The sequence below is a fragment of the Saimiri boliviensis genome, chromosome 2, assembly GCF_048565385.1.
Source record: "Saimiri boliviensis isolate mSaiBol1 chromosome 2, mSaiBol1.pri, whole genome shotgun sequence".
Lineage (NCBI taxonomy): Eukaryota > Metazoa > Chordata > Mammalia > Primates > Cebidae > Saimiri > Saimiri boliviensis.
The window spans coordinates 187,935,964-187,949,563 of record NC_133450.1 but is presented as its reverse complement, the minus strand read 5'-3'; the positions used below and the strand labels follow the sequence as shown (position 1 = coordinate 187,949,563).

Here is a 13,600-nt window from a genome sequence, read left to right as displayed (position 1 = left end):
TTGGTGCCTATTTGAAGATGGAGTCTAAGGGAAAAAGAGACTAGGATAATTCCCAAAGTTCAGTTTTGATGCCTGTGGAAACACCCAGTTAGAAATGACCAGCAGGGGCCGAGTGCAGTGGCTCACACCTGTAATCCCAGCACTTTGGGAAGCTGAGGCGGCCAGATCACCTGAGGTCAGGAGTTTGAGACCAGCTTGACCAACATAGTGAAACCCCATCTCTACTAAAAATACAAAAATTAGCTAGGCGTGGTGGCACACACTTGCAATTCCAGCTACTCAGGAGGTTGAGGCAGAAGAATCACTTGAACCTGGGAGGTGGAGGTTGCAGTGAGCTGAGATTGCGCCACTGCTCTCCAGTCTGGGCAACAGAGTGAGACTCAGTTGCCAAAAAAAAAAAAAAAAAAAAAAAAACGAAAGAAAGAAAGAAAAGGCCAGCAGGCAGGTGGGTAGGAGTGTGAAGTACACGGTGGGGTTGAAAAAGGTCTGAGCTAGAAGTATGAATTTAGGAGTCCTTGGCACATAGCTGGAAGTAGTTGAAGCTTTGAATATGAATGACATTAACAAGGAAGGAGGATGTGTGTGGTGCCTAGACAAAACCAGGCTACGTGCAGGGTCTTGCATTATGCGACATAGTATTCCTCTGCACTCTCAGGAGCCAACCCCAGCTTTGGCTTGGTATTCCCAGTCTCTAGAACTCCATGGTCTGACCTCTAGGGTTTTACGATATGCCAAGGACCCTGCTCTTGGACTGGCCAAGTGGCTATGTTCAGACTCCCTCCTGGGACATGGTTCTCTGCTACCATCTACTGATGGGATTCTACTTCAGCCTTTCAATCTTTAAGTTCAACTCCCTAGCAAGCCACAGCAGCATGCCATATGAGGTCTGGACACATAGGTGAAGCTCCTGGATCACATTCTAAGACCCAGAGCTTATGTTGTTTCCCTCTTATATCTCAGGTGCCCTGACAACCTTATCCAAATTCCATAATGTACTGTGAAACCTGGGCTCTGCCCTGACTTGCAGGCCCTCTAATTCTAATATAATGAAGCCTGTACCCTGTTCTACCACTAGATGGAAGCAGACGAGGTCACAGAAGAGCCTCATACCACCATGGATGCAGAGGAGCACCCCTCTTCAAAGGGCCTGTCTGCTGAGGACTTACAGGAGAACCATATCTCTGAAGGCTTCTTGGAGCCTACCACCTCTGAGACCCCCTTAGAGCCCCATATCTCTGAATCCCCTTTGGTGCCAACCCCTTCCCAGACCCCTTTAGGGGCCCATTCCTCTGAAACCCATCAGGAGCCTTCCACCTCGGAGACCCCTTCAGAGATCCCTACATATGAGGCTTCATTGGATAGTCCCATCTCAGTGGTGCCAAAGAAACACCTAACTCTTCCTCCCCAATCAGTAGACTATGTCTCTCTGCTTTCCTCTGATACTTTGAAGGAAGACCTCTCCTCTGAGTCTTCTTCCAATGAGGTCCCATGGACAAGGAGGTCGACTCATCTCTCTGAATCTGAGAGCCTTCCAGAGCACTCCCTTTCAGGCCCTTCAGCCCAGGTCCAAATGGACACATCTGAAAAGCAGAAGGAAGAAGCAGGAGAGACTGAAAAGGGGGTAGATGCCAGTGACAGCACTGCTCACACAGCCCAGCCTGGACACCAGCTGGGCAAGAAGAAGAAGAAAGGAGTTAGCCGTAATTGCTCCTGTCCTCTCCCCTGTCCTATTCTCATTACTGTTCACTGTCCTTGACTCGCCCCAGGAGGAGACTGGGTTACTCTTGGACATGGCCCCTGGGCCTCCTGGTTACTCAGCCCCTCCCATCCTAGGTTACACAGCCCACCCAGTGGTCCCTGCTAAGCAGGCAGAGCTGGTGGAAGTGGCTAAGGCAATGCACAAAGAGAAGTTTGGTGCTCAAGTGAACAATCTTTTCCAATGGGAGAAGGATGCAGCCCTGAATGCCATCCAGACAGGTGAGCCCATGTGGTCTTTCAGAGGCCTGTGATAGGCCATCCTCTAATCCGAAAGGATCTGGGAACCTGAACATTCAACAGATAGCTGCCCCTTTTGGAAAGGGCAATACCACCTGCCTGGAAAGGGTGCAGGAAAGTGGGCCAAGGAATACAAGGGTGGATGCAGACAAGAAGTGGGGAGATTCATCTAAAGCCCAGGTAGAGACAGGTAGCTGAACTAACATTATTGAAAACAGAAGGGTCATGGGCCCACCCCAGATATAGGGCCCAGAGAGCCCACAGACCCTAAAGCAGAGATGGCCCAGGACCCTGGACAGTCCCCAGGAGACTTGCTGTTCTGACATGACAAAGACCTTAGACCCCCTGGTGGAATTCCACTAAAAGGCTGTCACCCCTGCATGCCAGGCCCATGCTGGCTACCCAAAAGCTTTGAGTTTCCTTATAAAAGGGGAGAGCCATGTCCTCTGGCCCTGCTGTTTCCCAGCCTCAGCCTACAAATAGTACTCTTGGCAGTCCTATTAGTGGCATGCTATGTACAGATGAGCTTATAAAAACATGCCATCCTGTGTGTGAGCATGTCTACCTGTGTTATGGAAATTCGTATCTATAGGGACTACCTTCAGTAAGAAGGCCACCCTGACATGGTATAAGAATTCTGGTATTTCTAGACTGAATTCTGAATTTATTTTGGTCCCTCATACTTCCTTTCCCTTTGTGATGTACAGCTATAATGAAAGGCCTAAAATATAAAGATAACCAGGTAATTCTAAATGCTTATCCCTCCTCCATGAAATTTACATTCCCCTTTCCTATACAGGAACCCTCCAACACTCCGGCCTCGCCACCCCCGCACCACCACTGAGCCAAGAAAGTCATAGTGATCTCATTTGTTTCCTAGTCTCAATTCAGGCATTGAAATAGCTTTGTTTGCTTATATTAACATATTCAGTTACTCTTATTTGCTTGTAAATGCTGGCTGGCAAGGTGGCTCACATCCGTAATCCCAAAACTTTGGGAGGCTGAGGCAGGAGGATCATTTAATTGCCCAGGAGTTAGAGACCAGCCAGGACAAGATAGTGAGACCCTATCTCTACAAAACTAAAATAAAATAAAATTATCCAGGCATGGTGGTGCATGCCTGTAGCCCCAGCTACTTAGTAGGCTGAGGTGGCCAGATTACTTGAGCCCAGGAGGTCAAAGCTGCAGTGAGCCATGATTGTGCCAGTGTATTCCAGCCTGGGTGACAGAATGTCTCCAAAAAAAAAAAAAAAAAGCAGGATGTGTTCAGTCATCTTATTCCCCTCCTCAGAACCTCCTGTCTACTCCCCACTCCTCAAGGCCACAGTATTTCTTTTTTTTCTTCAAATCGAATGCCTTCATCTTCCTGTTTAAACAGGAAGTTTTATAAAGAAATTTGTGGCCGGGCGCGGTGGCTCAAGCCTGTAATCCCAGCACTTTGGAAGGCTGAGGCGGGTGGATCACGAGGTCAAGAAATCAAGACCAACCTGGTCAACATGGTGAAACCCCGTCTCTACTAAAAATACAAAAAAATTAGCTGGGCATGGTGGCGCGTGCCTATAATCCCAGCTACTCAGGAGGCTGAGGCAGGAGAATTGCCTGAACCCAGGAGGTGGAGGTTGTGGTGAGCCGAGATCGCGCCATTGCACTCCAGCCTGGGTAACAAGAGCGAAACTCCGTCTCAAAAAAAAAAAAGAAATTTGTGTCATTCAACCCTGAACAATTATATTTGAAGTCCCCTCCTAGTAGTGGGAATGTTGAGTCCTGGGTAGTCCTTAACAGTATATGTGATATGTACAGAAATATCAAGTGTAACCTTTGCTTTTATTCATTCGACAAACATTTATTGAGCACTAACTGTGTGCCAGGCATTGAGCTGGTTATGGAAGTGGTAATGCTGGTGGGGGTTCAAAGACAAAATACTTTGTACTCTAATGAGAGATACCAGTAAGTAAAGGGACAATTATAATTCACTCTAATAATTGCTATAATCAAGGTTATCCCACACTGCTGCATGAGCATAAAAAAAGGGACATCTTATCTGGAGTGCTTGAGGAATAATAAGCCTTGGAAGGAATAACTTCTCAGCTGATATCTGTAAGATGAGTAAGAAGAGGTGGCCAAGTAAAGAGTAGTGTAAGATGAGACAGGACAGGGTAAGGCACGGCAGGAATCTATAGCAATGCGCTATGCCTGATGCATAGAGCGCTGGGGAGAAGAGCCAGCTCAGCTCCAGAAGGGCAGAATTGTGCAGGCATTTCTGTGCCAAACTAAAAAGCTAGGATTATATCCCGAGGGCAACTGAGAGTCACTAAAAGATTTTAAGTAGGACAATAACATGAACAGATTTGTGTTTCTGAAAGATCACTCTGGCAATCAGATAGACCAGAGAAAGACAAGACTGGAGTTGTGAGGCTGAGAGGAGGTGTGGAAAGGACACTGAATACATTGTGAGGTACTGGTCATAATCCAGGTAAGAAGTAGATGGCTGTAGGTGGAGAGAAGTGGACAGGTTCAAGAAATGCTAACGGACTGAATGTGGTGGCTCACCTGTAATCCCAGCACTTTGGGAGGCCAAGGCAGCCTGATTCCTATGCTACACTGATTCCTACACTAGTGCTTGGGTTTCCTGAGGCCAAGAGTTCAGGACCAGCCTGGCTAACATGGTGAAACCCCATCTCTACTAAAAATACAAAAAATTAGCTGGGTGTGGTGGCAGGCACCTGTCATCCCAGCTACTTGGGGAGGCTGAGGCAGGAGAATTGGGGTTGTCCTGAGCCAAGATTGCACCACTGCACTCCAGTCTGGGCAACAGAGTGAGACTCTGTCTTAAAAAAAAAAAAAAAAAGAAAGAAATGCTTACAAGGTAAAACTGACCATTGAAACACTGGATGTATAGGACAAGAGAGAGGAAAATAATGCTGGGAATGACACCTAAGTTTTTAGTGTAAGTAAGTGATAGGATGATGGTGTCATTCACTGAATGCCTGAAGAAGGGTAGATGCTTGGTAAGCATGTGTTGGATGAACAGAGGACAAAGATGAGAGCCAGGTTTGGAGAGAATAATTGGGTATAAGATTTGAAGTGCTTATGAAACATGCTGGTGCAAGAGTCTAGTAGACAGCTAGCTATATGGGTCTGAAGCTCAGGAGAGAGGGCTAAGCTAGAGACATTGTTCCTGTAAAGACACCCGTGTGTTTTATGGATACATACTATGCGTAAAGAGATGTCATCATGCAAATATGATTGCGATTGTGGAACTGGACTGTGTTAGACAGAATCAAAATGGTATCCCAGGTAATGTCTCCTCCCTCTGCCAGGCCTTGTCCACCCACAAAAGGAAGGGATTCTGGATTCAGGACAGAGAGCAGAGGGTCCCACTGGAATCCACAGCCACCTTCCAATTGTCCCACTTTAAGAGCACTAACACTTGTAATAGAATCTGAAGCATAGTTGCCAGTCTCCCTGTTCAAACTCCAGTCTTCATCTGAATGCTGGGTTCTGATTCCTACCCTGGTGCTTGGACTTGACTCCTCCCCCATCCCCCGCCCTGGGCCCTCAGAGCAGGCCTCGATCCATGGGCCTCACCTCCTGCTTATTAAATGCATCCTGCTACTCCAGACAGAATTCAGAACTCCCCTAGTGGAATCCTGGCTCCCACCCACCCCCCATTGTGACTGCCTATACCCTGCTCTCTCAACAAAGCCTCCCTGGTGTAAGGGGGCACTGGCACTACAGGCAATCAGCATCAAGACAGAAGCAGCAAAGCCAAAAGCCACATCTGGACAGGCTTTAGATCCTGACAGACTATGGGTAAGATAGGAAAACTTAATCTGAGGCACAGAATTGTGAATTGTGGCCCTGACCAGAGTCAAAGACCAGAGGATGCCACTCTCCTTAATCATCTTAGGGGAGCATCAGGATTATGCCTGAATACTGGCTCTCTCTTCCTCTTAATTAGCTCATTTGTTTAATCAGGCAATCTATGTTCTCTCAGCAACTATTCTTTGCCAGGCCCTGTGCTAGGATGAGAGATATGGGTGAAAAGACAACTTCCTTGAAGAACTCATGGACTAATGGGAATACAAGGGAATGGTCTATTATAATGCACTGTAAATTCTCCTGTCTGTCTGGGCCCCTCCTCTTACCATCTGCAGCTCCTTGTGCTATTCCTATCCCAATACAATGCATTATAATAGACCATTTTTGGTGGAGGTGACATTTCAGCAGAATTGTCTTTACACCTTAGACGCTTCCTAAGTGTAAACAAAGTGTCTAAAGGGCTTTAGTGGAGTGAGGAGAGGAGATGAGAATCCCTATGGTTACAGAGAACTCAGTGATATTCATGTTGATCCTCAAACAAAATTTCATCTATAATCTTCCTGCTCAGAAACCGAAGACTCTCTTGAGTCATCTCTGGCAGGCTGACAGATGGAGTAGGTCCTGGGTAGAATGAGAACTGAAGCCACTAGTGGGGTAATGAGCAAACCCTGAGGAAAAAGAAAGTCTAAGGGGTAGAGGCAAGGACTTCCAGGTGGAGGTAAAGATACCTGGGAGTGGGGAGAGGTAAGTTCCCCCCACCCCTCACCCCCATCAAGGGATAGGTCAGACCAGTTCCGGGGAGCTTAGGATTTTTTTTCTTCTTACTTTTCCTTATTAATCCTGCACACCTAGGTCTCTACATTGGCTGGCGCTGCCCCCATTACCTATGGGACTGTTTCCGGATTGGGAGTGAGTCCAGATGCTTTTGTGGACACTTGTTGAGAGAGCACCGGATTATCTCAGGTAGGGGAGACCTGACCAGCCCCTCTCAGGTGTGGAGGGATAACTGTACTCTGTCACGTCTTGGGAAGTATGAGAGAAAGCACGTGTGCGTGCATAGGGAGCAGGGCGGGGGGAATGGAGGAGGGGATTGGCATGACAAGGCAAGGTTCTATCAGATACTGGTCTAACTCGAACCACCCATCCCCATTCTCACAGACATATCGGTGCCCTGCAAGGTGAGCCAGTGCCGCTGCCTCATGTTCTGCTTTATTCCGTCACGCCCAGAAGAGGTGGGTGAGTTCTGGCTCAAGAGACGGGCCACCTTTGACCCCAAGGCCTGGAGGGCCCAATGTCGCTGCAAACATAGCCACGAAGAACATGCAGCCAGTGGGCCCCATCCCTGCAGGCATCATGGTAACTTCTAGGGCAAGGGGCATATTGGGAGCGGGGCAGGTGGGAATAGGATGCAGCCTGGGGCTAATGGTGGGGAGCAGGTATGAGAGCCTTGGGCCTGCGGTCAGTGAGGAAGAGATGAGAAATGTGGTCAGCTCCTGTGAATGCCGCCATTTCCTAAACTCTTCTTGGCTGCACTTTTGCCCCAGGCTGTTGCTGCAGCTGTTTTGAGTCTAATTTCCTCTGTGCGGCCTGTGACCGGCGCTGGGAGGAACATGAGACTTTCTTTGAGACTCAGAAGACCCGGCAACGAGGAGGGAGGCCTTACGGTGAGGCAGAAACCTGAGACGGGAGCCATTCCAGGGTCTGTAGTCAGAAGGCCAGGCAGGAAGTCTCCCATCCTCAACCATCCCCTCTAGAACTAGCGCATTCCCGCAGCCCCCCCCCCCGCCACCCACCTACCCACATCCCATATCTGTACTGGTTTTCACCCGCAGGAGCAGACTATATACCTTTTGCAGAAATGCCTGTCCTCCGAGAAGCCATCCTCAGCAACTCTGACTTTGAGGCCCTGCAGATACAGGGACCCTCTGGCCTTCCCAGCTCCCACCCTAGTCCCCTGGGACTCCCTGGCCCACACACCTTCCAGCCTAGCCCCCCATCTGACCCCCATACCTGATCCTTTCACCTCTGCTCTTCCCTCCTCCAGGGACAGACACTGTCAGCAACTGGCACAGGCCTTTGTGAGTCTGGCCCAGATCAGCAATAAAAGAGGAGTCACTGGAACCTGACTTGGCTCTATATGGGGCAGACAGGTCCCAGCCCAGGGAGAGACTGCCTAATAACTTAGAGTGAACACTTCTTAGGCACAGTAGAGAGCCTGGATCCTGCTATCTGCCTCCATCACACCCACATTCAAGCTGCCTGCTCTGATATCAGAAGGAGAGTGGCTTCAAGGAAGCCAAGAAGGAAGAAAGTCTCAAGAAGGATACAGTGAAAAGTGATGTTAGATACAGTCGGGGCACCAATAAGATAAAGACTGAAAAGCATCCATGGGGTTTTGTAATTAGAAGATCTTTGGGAACTTCAGACAGTGCAGTTTCACACTGGCACAGTGGAGGCAGGAGTCAAACAGCAGTGAGTTTCAAGGAGTCTCTTAAAGAAGCTTGGGTGAAAAGTGCAAAAGAAAAGTCAGACAATATCCAGAGGGAGTTGTGGAGTCAAGGAAGCACTTTTGTGGGAAGGAAAAAGGAGAGAGGCCAGTGGACAAAGGGACCTGAAAGGACCCAGAAGAGAGAGGAGAGATGCCTGGTGGGACAAGATCCCAGAGATGGAGGAAAGGGATGAGGTCAAGACAGAGGTAAAGGGATTTGCTCTGAACAGGAGAAACACCACTTGCTATCGCCAAGAGGAAGGAAGAGGATGGAGTCTTCCTGAAGTTTCAGGGAACAGGAAACTGTAGAAGTTCCCCTTCGATGGCTTCTATATGCCCTGCGAAGTGGGAGATAAGACCAGCCATTGGTCCAGGGGTAGAGGGATAAGAGTGGGTAGGAAGCAGGAGAAAAGAAAAGGGAAGGTTTGGGAAGGCTAATGTAGGGAACTGGAGAAAAACCTGATCAGTGGGTAGTTTAGGATTCAGGCACAGTTGGAAGTGAGAACCTAGTTAGAGGAGCAGAGAAGCCAAATATTTAATGGGTTGGTGATGGGAGGATGATCAGGAAAATGAAGCAAAAGAAGGCATGAGGATGTGAAAGGAGCATACGGTACCAATAGGGAAAGAAAGTGATGCCAGGAAGCAAATGACAGACGGGAAAATGGAGCAATCAAAGGAAGAGAAGTCTGTAACGAGGTCCAGTAGCAGACGCTGAGGCAAGGGTTGAAGTACAGGTGACATTGCTCAGAGGCTGCAGAGCATAACATCTTTCAGATGAGGGCAACTATAGGTGATGACGAGTGATTGGAGTAGAGAAGACTGTGGCCAGGGATCAAAATCAGTGAATGTGGGAAGTGACTAGGAAGTACATAGATTCTTCTGGGAGTAGGAGATTCGAACACTAACGGGCTCAGTGACCCCAGGCAAGTCACTGTCCCTCTTTAGGCTGAGTTTCTGGATCTGTAAAACAGGAATAACCTCTGTGTTGCCTGCTTTCTATGAGAACCAAAGAAATAACTAATTTCAAAGTGCTTTGTATCCACGTACCCTCTAGACTGGCTTACTTCCTCTTCCTAGATCCCAGATCCACTTACCCTTTCCCTTCTCCAGGGCAACTCCAGGGTCTCCCAGTGTCCCAGAGGCACTGCAGAGAACTGCAACCTCTGGGGACAAAAGAGGCCATTCTATACTTCCTCACAGTTGGGAGGCCATCTGGACTCCTAGGAGCCCTGGGGAAAATCACAGAATCAAATGTCAGCCCTTTCGAGGAGAAAGGACTTTTTAACAATAATATAACTATACAAAAGAGATTGTACTAACTTTAGAAGCAAAGAGTTCCCGGACAGTGGTTATATGCACCATGACAACCATTCACCTAAAACTAATTCAACTAATAGTCAACAGTAGAGTTAGAATTACTATGATAAACTCATTGAAGGAAATAATATGCAGCCAATGCAAAGTATATTTACATAGACTATGTAAAAGTAGTACACATAGGTGAATATCATGTAATACATATTATTACATATTATGAAAAAATGACAGGAAACACCAAATATTCATTCAACAATTACTGAGCACCTGTATGTATCAGGCCATGTGTTAAAAAAAGAAAAACGGAAGAAACAGTAGTAACGTGTCCTATGTGATGTCAGACTAAAACTTTCCTAGTGTCAATATTAGTATTTTGTGACCCCATGTTTCTTATGTCAAAAATATATTATTCCAGACCGGGAGCGGTGGCTCATGCCTGTAATCCCAGCACTTTGGGAGGCCGTGGCGGGTGGATCACGAGGTCAAGAGATCAAGACCATCCTGGCCAACAGGGTGAAAACCTGTCTCTACTAAAAAATACAAAAATTGGCTGGGCGTGGTGGCGCGCACCTGTAGTCCCAGCTACTTGGGAGGCTGAAGCAGGAGAATCTTTAACCCGGGACGCACAAGTTGCAGTGAGCCGAAATCGCACCACTGCACTCCAGCCTGGCAACAGAGCAAGACTCGGTCTCAAAAAAAAAAAAAAATTATATATATATATATATATATACATATATATATATGTGTGTGTGTGTGTGTGTGTGTGTGTATATATTTAGTAGAGACGGAAACATATATATGTATATTCCAGTATATATATTCCAGAATACATACATACATATATATATATATACTTACATATATTTCAGCAGTGCAAACCTGACTCGTGGAAAACGCCCGGCACCGAGTTAACCGTATCACACACCTTTTCTGATTAGAAAAGGACAATGAATACATACTCCTTTGCTTACTTTAATAGCTGTGCGGCAAAGATAGGACACTCCTATCTCCGGTTGCTGAAAAAAAGAAATGCAAAAACTACAGAATTTCTAACCTACGGAGTGAACGCGTTAACAAGAACATAGAATTAAGAAATAATTTCCCTTAGATGAGTACATTAAAATCTGCGAAATGCTCAAGGGACTGAAACTGCCTTTGTGGAAAAAATGCTGCGCATCAGCCCCGCCAGTTAAAGACAAAATAAAACAACAAAAGCCAAACTCCTTCCCGTCCACCTTTGGCCCACCCCGTGTGGTTCTTAGAGCCAATAAGCGCCGGATGGCCCAGAGCCCCGCCCTCCTCCTCGCCAAAGCGGTGACAAGGTCTAAAATAGCGATTTGTGCAGCAGGTGACGGAGCCCCGCCCCCTTCCTCCCCGCGCACCGATAGGTACCAGGCCTGAAGAGGACAAGCCAAGAACGAAAAGCCCCACCCACTCGGGAGTCGCAACCTAGAACCCAGTGTTTTGTATCAGATCCAACTCGGAGAAAATCCCACCTCTAGGCTTCTTAATCCTTCCAATGGTGTGGAAGTTTCTCTAACAGCGAAACTAGTTAGGGGATCCAATGGGAAAAGAACGTTCACAAGGACCGGAAGACGAAGCCAATGGAATGGAAAATTGTCCTGGCCTTGGTAGAAGAAGCCAATGGGATAAAAAGAGCCCGCCTCCAAAGTGGCCGCAGAGCCAATGGGGTGAATTGTGCCCAGAGGTGCGCTCCAATGGGTGGCAGGGCTCGCCGGTCGCCGCTACCCAGCTTCCCAGCTCCCCGACTGCCCGCCCCCTGCCGGCAGCCGAGCGGAGTGGTGACCAGCGTGAGAGTCTCCCGCGGCTCCGGGAAGATGGCGGCAGCCGTGGTGCTGGTCGCTGGGTTGCGCGCCGCGCGCAGAGCCGTGGCGGCCGCGGGAGCACGCGGGGCGCAGGTGAGAAGTGGCGCGGGGACGAGTAGGGAGTCCTGCGGGCTCTTAACGCCATCCGGTGCCTGGGACTCGCGAAGGCGCGCAGAGCTCCCGCCTGTGACCGCAGTCTGCCCCTCAGAGGCACAAGCTTCGGGCCTGTGCGGTGAGGTCGGACTGGTGACTCCAGAGAGCGAGCTAGCGATGACCCCCGCCCTGCGCAGGCCGGGGCGCCGAGGTCAGGACAGGGTCACTGCAGCGGCTGCCGCCTTCTTTCGCCTCCCTGCCTGCAACCCAGCTGGCCCGGTGCCCCCTGCAGGAAATGAGCTTTTTCTTCTTGGAGTCAGTGCTCTGCCCTGCTCTGGCCTCTGGCCTCCTAATAAGCACCAGTGTTAACCTCTCTTCTCCACTTGCCAGAAGCGGCTCCGGGTTCAGAGAATTCATCCCGTCCCATTCTCCTCCAGCGTGATGCCTTGACTTCAGCCTTCTCTGAATCCCTGGGAAACTGGGACTTCCCTACCTGCAGTCCCCTGGGGCTGGGGGAGCAGAGGTCACTTAGCTGAGCTCTTACCTCCACTCATTGAAGGGACAAGAGTTAAAACCCACAGAGTCATATGTGACACCCAGATGAGGGGTCAACTAGTGTCAAACAGGGCAACTGCATTAAAACCTAAGTAAAATAGGTGACAAGGCTTAAAGATCAGAAAACAAGTAACAGAAATAAGTGGAAATGTACTAACAAGATGAGAGTGGAAAGAGGTTCAAGCCACCATAACAGATGATGAAAACCACCCTTTATTTTATATTAGAAGCTGAGAAGGGATTTATCTGAGGTCACTCAGTGGTATGGTAAGATAGGAACTGAGACCAAAATCCCCAGTCTCTCATTCTGGATCCTTTCCCTGAATAGTGCTATATGTCATAGACACGTGAGCAGCAATCAATTGCACTGCCGAATCCTGGGTAGTAAGACTGCTTGTCATCTTACCAGGCCCAGCACCATCTGGCCCTACACTTTGCTGCTGGTGCTCTGAAATTCAGGAACTTTTCTCCTGGGTGGGAGCCATGAATAGGTTCTTAGGATGAAGTTAACAACTATCAGAGCCCAACTTCTGCCAGCTCTGAGTACATGGGAGAGGTGTTGCCAACTCTCTCCTTTGAATATGGTTGATCCACCTTCAGGTCCGAGGAGCTGCAGGTGTGACTGTTGGGAATGAAGTGGCCAAGGCCCAGCAGGCAACTCCTGGGGGAGCAGCCCCAACCATCTTCTCCCGGATCCTGGACAGGAGCCTCCCAGCTGACATTCTCTATGAGGATCAGCAGGTGGGGTGCCCTTAGGCCCCATCCCCTTAGGAATATTATAGATACTATCCAGCCTGTTGAAGTAATGTGGCCTCTGGCCTGTCACTGCTCCCAGTGTCTTGTGTTCCGTGATGTGGCCCCTCAGGCTCCTGTGCACTTCCTGGTCATTCCCAAGAAGCCCATTCCTCGGATTAGCCAGGCTGAAGAAGAAGACCAGCAGGTGGGAAGAACAGGGCCAGGGTTTGACTGGGAGGAGCCCTGGACCCAGCTAGAGGTCTTGCTTCCTATGAATAAAGCCACCTATGTCCCTCCACTCTCCCTGTAGCTTCTAGGACACCTACTCCTTGTGGCCAAGAAGATTGCAAAGGCTGAGGGCCTGGGAGATGGATACCGACTTGGTGAGTGACTTTTGGTCCTTGGTTCCTCACCCATGAATTCTCATTCCTACTCCTCAGTATGATCTTCATTCTTTGACCTCTGCTATGATCCTGACTCCTAACCCCAAGCTCAATTTCAGTGATCAACGATGGGAAGCTGGGTGCACAATCTGTGTATCACCTGCATATTCATGTACTTGGGGGCCGGCAGCTCCAGTGGCCTCCAGGTTGAACCTGCCAACTGACCAAAGGACCCCAGACCCTGGATGCTTGGATGGAAAGGGAATAAGGGACTTTGTGATGCTAATAAAACTCTTCTCCCTTAATTATGCTTTCCTGTCTTAAATATATAAAATTTAATACCACAAAGGGGAAAGAAAACTGATTCACGGCTATGATGCCCCTTG

The 13,600-nt window shown here is 48.7% G+C and overlaps 3 protein-coding genes across 4 annotated transcripts in view; 2 read left to right on the top strand and 1 right to left on the bottom strand.

Annotated features, from left to right (window-relative positions):
* The window catches only part of TMEM8B (transmembrane protein 8B), a 96,952-nt gene extending 87,453 nt beyond the window's left edge, over positions 1-9,499 (bottom strand). The window contains exon 1 of one of the 2 annotated variants that reach the window (XM_074395038.1): positions 9,400-9,499. The gene's annotated coding sequence lies outside the window, so the exon portion shown is untranslated. The remainder of the gene's footprint in view (positions 1-9,399) is intronic. The other variant, XM_010331672.3, reaches the window with a different exon arrangement.
* FAM221B (family with sequence similarity 221 member B) lies at positions 1,020-11,023 on the top strand. Its single transcript, XM_003943788.3, has 7 exons — positions 1,020-1,673; positions 1,834-1,977; positions 6,670-6,780; positions 6,976-7,173; positions 7,362-7,481; positions 7,862-7,895; positions 10,885-11,023. The coding sequence occupies exons 1-7, from the start codon at positions 1,076-1,078 to the stop codon at positions 11,021-11,023; spliced, it is 1,344 nt and encodes a 447-aa protein (XP_003943837.2). The 5' UTR covers positions 1,020-1,075.
* Positions 11,024-11,376: 353 nt separating this feature from the next.
* HINT2 (histidine triad nucleotide binding protein 2) lies at positions 11,377-13,519 on the top strand. The gene is made up of 5 exons (XM_003943787.4): positions 11,377-11,541; positions 12,697-12,837; positions 12,932-13,036; positions 13,142-13,214; positions 13,334-13,519. Exons 1-5 carry the CDS (start codon positions 11,461-11,463, stop codon positions 13,423-13,425), a joined length of 492 nt encoding a protein of 163 aa, XP_003943836.2. The 5' UTR covers positions 11,377-11,460; the 3' UTR covers positions 13,426-13,519.
* The last annotated feature ends 81 nt before the right edge of the window (positions 13,520-13,600 follow it).

Coding starts and splice junctions, on each gene's coding strand:
- HINT2 (XM_003943787.4), top strand. CDS start 11,461: ATGGCGGCAGCCGTGGTGCTGGTCGCTGGGTTGCGCGCCGCGCGCAGA. Junction 11,542..12,696: donor CGGGAGCACGCGGGGCGCAG/GTGAGAAGTGGC, acceptor ATCCACCTTCAG/GTCCGAGGAGCTGCAGGTGT. Junction 12,838..12,931: donor TTCTCTATGAGGATCAGCAG/GTGGGGTGCCCT, acceptor CACTGCTCCCAG/TGTCTTGTGTTCCGTGATGT.
- FAM221B (XM_003943788.3), top strand. CDS start 1,076: ATGGAAGCAGACGAGGTCACAGAAGAGCCTCATACCACCATGGATGCA. Junction 7,482..7,861: donor ACGAGGAGGGAGGCCTTACG/GTGAGGCAGAAA, acceptor TCCCTCCTCCAG/GGACAGACACTGTCAGCAAC. Junction 7,896..10,884: donor AGCAACTGGCACAGGCCTTT/GTGAGTCTGGCC, acceptor TGTGGTTCTTAG/AGCCAATAAGCGCCGGATGG.